The 6,000-nt window shown below is 45.0% G+C and overlaps 1 protein-coding gene across 1 annotated transcript in view; it reads right to left on the bottom strand.

The window, feature by feature from the left end:
- Positions 1-761: 761 nt before the first annotated feature.
- PLPP3 (phospholipid phosphatase 3) overlaps positions 762-6,000 on the bottom strand; it is an 84,914-nt gene continuing 79,675 nt past the window's right edge. The window contains exon 6 of the mRNA XM_056122298.1: positions 762-2,716. Coding sequence (XP_055978273.1) covers positions 2,591-2,716 — 126 coding nt within the window. The 3' untranslated portion in view covers positions 762-2,590. The remainder of the gene's footprint in view (positions 2,717-6,000) is intronic.

The following is a 6,000-nucleotide window of genomic DNA, read 5'->3' as shown; positions in this document are numbered from 1 at the left end:
AGTGAGAAGTTTTGGCTCAGTGGCATTTGCTTTTAAGATGGAAGAAAAAAAGAACACAAACCAAGGAAGGAGAGTCTCAGAGGCTGGGGAAGGCCAGGAAACAGCTTCTCCCCTTGTACCTCCGGTACTGTCAGATAATAACTTTGTGCTGTTTTAAGCAGCAGAGTTTGTGGTCATTTGCTACAGCAGCCATAGGAAGTGAATTTAAGTTCATGGGTTCTTCTGGGATCACAAGTCATTTCATGTTTATATTCCTTACTCTGCCTTCTTCAAAATAGGAATTGCTGCAAAGATATAGAAAAACACACACGGGCAGAAATCCTGGCTACAGGTGTTCAGGGAGTGGGAATTCTACTCCCCCAGGAGTCGAATGACATTCCCAGCATGCAACGGGCTCCTTTGAAGTGAGCTGGGTAAAGGTCTTTCCTGGGGACTCCTGAGCCACACCTTATCTGGAGCACTGCCCCTTATCTGTCTTTGGGGGACCAGCAGCTCCTCTCTTCACTCCCTGACGAAAAATCCCTTTGGAAAACAAAAGCTCTTTAGAAGACCTTGAGCTGGCTGGAGAGCCAGTGCTTCTCTCTGCAAACAGGCTTTGGGAGATGAAAGCACAGCTCAGACTCCCTATCTATATGGGAGGGTTCCCCCACCCCACCCCAAGGTCGGGAGCGGGTGCCTTGCCATGAGGTCAGTCCCAAATCCCCACTCCCCAGCCCTCCCAGTTGCATAGCCCTTCCACATTCAGCCTTCTGACGCCTTCATTAGTTGTGTTATGAGCTTTTATTTAAAAAGCACATTTAATACAAGTATAGTTTCGCAGATACAAGTTTTCACTTTGTATTCTACAAAAGTCTTTGCATATTATTCTCTTTACAAAATGGAATCTTACAAAAATACTGACAATTTAATGTTTTTATACAGTCTTCTCTAGTTGCAGTTATTTCCCTCCATTGTAAAACAAGGTCTACCACAGAACTACGATATTTTAGTTGATATTAAAAAAAAATTAACTCGATGCTTTTTTAAGCAGCTAATGTAAATAACACAGGTCGAGACACAGTTTATAATCATAGTGGATATAGCTAAAATTGTTTCAGAAATAATATTTTACATAGTTAACTTTTAATGTTTTATACATTATTTATATAATATTTATATATAAAAATCATAGCTTGCTATAAATTGAAATGGAAAGGACGGCTTCTGTCGTTAGGATGTGCCCGAGGTTGAGCCATGTGGTTACATTTAGCCCTTTGCAAGGTTTGCATCCAGATCGGAAAGCATTTCTCCCTTCCTCCTCTCTTCCGAGTTCCAGTCCCGGGGCTGTCTCCTGCCCAGAGTAGGCGGTAGAGCCTGCAAGTGTCTACTGCCTGCTGTCCTTGCTCAGAAGGACGCTCACCCACACCCACAAAGGGTAAGTAAAACTCTCCACGGAGATTGAACCCAGGAGTTCTGCCCAGCAGAACCTACCAAGAACTGCCCCAGAGATCAACCCCAAGACATTAGTGCTTTCTCCAGCTTAGCAAGAGCGATTCCGCCCACAGGCGCTTTCGCTCCATCCCTTCTCTGGAAGGTCAGTGGCTCAGACATGAGACCATCTGCTACTCTGGCTCCTTCGGACTTGGAGTCGACTCGGGGTGGGTCCGTTTTTTATTCGTGCCCCTTCACTTCCCCATCTCTGGCTCTCCATCACTGGGTGGCAGGCTTGGCTCCACACCCTCCCCACAGCTGCCCGGGGTGGGGGTGGGGGCGCACCACAAGGATGGCGAGGAAGAGCACAGGAGCCCCGAAGTCAACGTTCCTAAGAGTGTGCAAGTGCCGGGGATTTCGGTACAAGGCCGTTTCCACAGTGCGGGGCGCTGCATCCAGAGCGGAAGGCGAGGGCCCCTCTCCGTTCCCAAATTGTGCTATTTGTGAAATTCACTCATCCACAAAGAGTCTCCTACTTACTACTGGGAGGACACGAGGGACAAGACCCTAAGACTGGGAATTTGGATCCAGGATCTGATCACCGGACAGAGCCAACTTGCTCTTGTGTTACCTTGAAAAAACCAAACCAGACCCCAAATAGCCCCAAACCATCCTGAACCCAAAGTCAGTAAGAATAGAGTGGTGTGGACTGAGGGACAGAAGAAGGGGGGGTCCTTCTGGCCCCCAATATAGCTATTTTCTTGATTCAGTGCTTATGTCTGGCATTGTGTGCTACAAGGGGAATTGGAACTTTCCTCACAGGCCTGGGATACCTCTGGTCACAAGGTGACCAGCAGGCTGGACTCAAATTATTTTAGTGTTTGTTCCAGAAGAAGCCCGAGTTCACTAGAACACGAACACTGAGACCAATTGCACATCCGGGGTGTCGGCACTTGGTGTTAGTTTGCTGTTGTTTCCATATAGGCGAATGCTACCTATGCTGGAAGGCCACAAGGTATAAGTGGTGGGGTATTTTGTTTTGTTTTGTTCTTCCTTTTTTAAAAAAACCAGTTGGGTAAAAAGTTTTTCCCTACATTCTACTGTCTGATGAGATTGGCGAGCAGCAAGAAGTTGCTGTCAGTAGTCACTTTACAAGCGCAGCTCGGGAGGTGGGTGGCACCTACACCATGTTGTGGTGATTGTTCCTGTCAATAATGTCCACCGGGGAAAGGATTTCCTTCCGGATGGCAGGGGGAGGCAGTGAGAGTGTCGGCTTGGTCTTGAAGAGGTCGGACACGAAGAAAACCTAGAAACACAAATCAGAGATGCGAATCAGTTAAGAGACATCTTAGGGTCTGAGAAGATGCCACGCTGACAGGAGCATGGACTGTAGGCAAAGGGGGCCTCGAATCAGACAGTGCAGGACAGGGAAGGATCACAGAGACCAGCAAGCCCAATTTGAATTTTTATTGTACAAACAGGGATATAGGAGTCCAGAGAAGGGCAGTGCGATGCCCCTAGTTCTATAGGCCCTCAGTCCAGAGCCCTAGACCTCCCCGCCCCCCAACTCCCCACTTCCTCACTTCTCAAGGCAAATGAATAGCAGTGAAAGATAAGTTCCTAACAAAAGCACACAAGTCATAATTAGTCACAGCCGTAATCCACGATACTTTCCCTTCCTTTCCGCACATAGGAATCTAGGGTGTAACCCAAAAGATCAGCCTGTATCAATTCCTATCAGTAGGAGTTAGAGTAAGGAAGCAGTTATGACCTCTTTTCCTGAGCAAACCCAATGATATCAACAATTCGTTGGGGGTCAAAAAGCCAGGGTCTCCTTGTGGAGGGAATCAGCCACTCAGCAGGAGGAAAGGCAATGAACACTTCCCTATCGCTGACGCCCAAGGTCCTTCCTCCCACTAGGCATGTGAGCTGAGCGCCTCTTAGCATCACTGAGAAGTGCTTACTGAACACCCACTCATCAGAGACTAAGAATGGTTCCTCTCTCCACTCGGCTCAAGAGGAAAGGTTCCAGAAGTGGATGATGGGCTGCTGGAATATGCACGTTGGCTAGGAGATGGCTGCATGACGAAATGCATGGACACACATCATAGCTCTTTAAGCATGAATGTGTGGTCAGTCATCGCAAGAGGCAGCTCTCAGTTTTATATGGAATGTGTTCCAGGGCTTCTAAAGTGGAAGCAAAATATGTTCAAAGTTCTTGTTTAAAAGTTTTCTGGAGCCAAAGGTCTTTGTCTTTGGAGGGTAGAAGTTTCTTTAGTGATAGTACTGCTGCTTCATACTGTGCATCTGATACACTGGTAAGAAAATGAAGGTCTTCATTAGGCTTCACTGCCCTTCATGTTGGAGCAGCTTGCATCTGGTCACAGTAAGGATGTGGATCATCTGTTGAACCCAAAATCACTTCCGCAGTAATACTACAATCGACCAACTGCCACAAACACCACAGCCCAAGTGAGTGATGCTGGTTACCCAGGGAGACCTGGTCCATTCTCTGTAAAACTGTTCAGACATGGCATTCTTCTTTGGAAAAGAAGGCTACACACTATTTCTACACTCACAGAAGAAATTAGCCAGGAAGGCTCACCATTTTAATGTCTGTAGCCTGGATGCTACTGACTAGTTTGCAAAGAGAAAAATAAAGTTCTTGTCTCTTTTCTAAGGAAAACAGGGAGAAGTGTAGCAGAGATAAATAAAAGTGTCTCCTAGCCAGAGTCCAACTTGAGACAAGATGAGCCACTGTGCAGGGAGCACTAGGGTCCCCTATTTGGAAACACTTACCGAGCTATGGGAAAGGGGATTCTAAGCATCCCCGCTATAAGAAAACATGTAATGAAATGTAACAAAATTTAAATACAGAGATCATTCCATTTTTCATGTTGCTCTTAATAGGATCAGAACCTCGTCCTCATCTCTCCCTGGAAATCTCTGTCCTCTTCTGTCAACTCTGTCTCTTAAGAACTGGTTTCTTTCACTCCCTCCCTCCCTGCCTCTTAATTCCATTTCTTCAGGCTAGCAACTAGCTCCACCCAAGAGGAGTGGGCAGTGCCTCATTCTTAGAGATCTTTCCCCTAACCTTTTCCCATCTGCTGACTAATATAATAGGGGCAGTCTCCCACCCCCACGCAAACATCCCCCTTCAAGATCCGGACGCCACCTTAATCGACTGGCTTCCTTCCCACCTTCATTTCCAGGCCTCCTATCTCCTATATATTAGGGTTTCCGTTTCCTAACAGCAAGATAGAAATAACATAAAGGTCAAAGGCAATCATGTACTTGAGAAAACCCAACCCATGTCCAGAATCCAGCTCAAGGTCTTTTCTGTAATGCTTTCGAGCCAAATCACATTCTCTGGTTTTTCCAAAACCTGGTTTGTCAGCCTTTCCTCCTTGAAGAAGAAAGATAGAGCTCTGGGACACTGATGTCAACTCACACGAATTATCACACTTAGCTGAGACAGGACTACTCCAGAAACTCAAGATTTGCTGTACAGTTTCTAGAGTTTTTAGAGAAGTGTGCATGGGCCCTGAATCACTAGCACACACAGCTGCAAGAGACCTCAAGGGAATCACACTCTCACATGTGTGTACATGAGTACATCTGAGTGGCAAGAAAAGGAGTAGAGTCACGTCTCACAGAACCCCCTTTAAAGCTGATTTTGCCGCTCATAAGACCCAACCAGCAACAACATGTTAGTAATCTCTAATACAAGGCCTTAGTGACTCCAGGGTGAGATATAACAATCTTCACACACTTTCTCTAAAGAAACCTGTTTGGATCACTTTTAGCGGATTATTCATAACAAGAAACACAAAATAAATTATTTAGGATCTGCCTTTTAGGCAGGCTGGGGTGGTGGTGGTAGGAAAATTTGAAATAATGGTGGTGGGAAGGTGTAGCGGTGGTGGGATTGGTGTTAGAATATTGGATGTAATAAATTATTATGAACAACCTTATAAAAATAAAAAATAAATAAAAAATAAATTGAAAAAAATTATTTATAAAAATAAAAATTAAAGAGCTGATTTTGCTTTTGGCATGACTTGAGGTTTCACACATACTTTCTGGGAATCATGATACATGATCCTTTCAAGCAGGACTCCGAAAGAACCGATGAAATGAACAAATCTTGATCAGATGCAGTTTCATTTACCAAAGATGATTTCCAGCCAAAAAAATAAAATCCAGGTTTGGAAACCTCTACCCAAATGAAGCAGATCTCTTGGTCTATAGAATAAACCCATTCACAGTCCACACATCTCTGGAAAAATACCCCATAAAACAATAAATAGTCTCTGCAAGCTAGAAATCTACATCCGAAGACCCAAGAAAAGTTACAACTTACACACTGTCCTGTGCTTTTGCTTTTTAATTATATTCTTTGATTTCGTAAGTGACTTTTTGGGGGGGGGGGGGGGGAATTCAACCAAAAATACATATTCAAAATCCAGGCCCCGAGACCCTGAGATGAGAAAGATAACCAGAAGTTAGACAGAGCCTTTCACCTTCTGAGATCTCACAGGGCAATGCGGGAGCAAGTGACAGGTAAACAGATAACTACAATTCAGCCTC

This window comes from Sorex fumeus, unplaced genomic scaffold (assembly GCF_029834395.1).
Source record: "Sorex fumeus unplaced genomic scaffold, SorFum_2.1 ptg000045l, whole genome shotgun sequence".
Classification (NCBI taxonomy): Eukaryota; Metazoa; Chordata; class Mammalia; order Eulipotyphla; family Soricidae; genus Sorex; species Sorex fumeus.
This window is presented reverse-complemented; position numbering and strand designations above follow the sequence as displayed.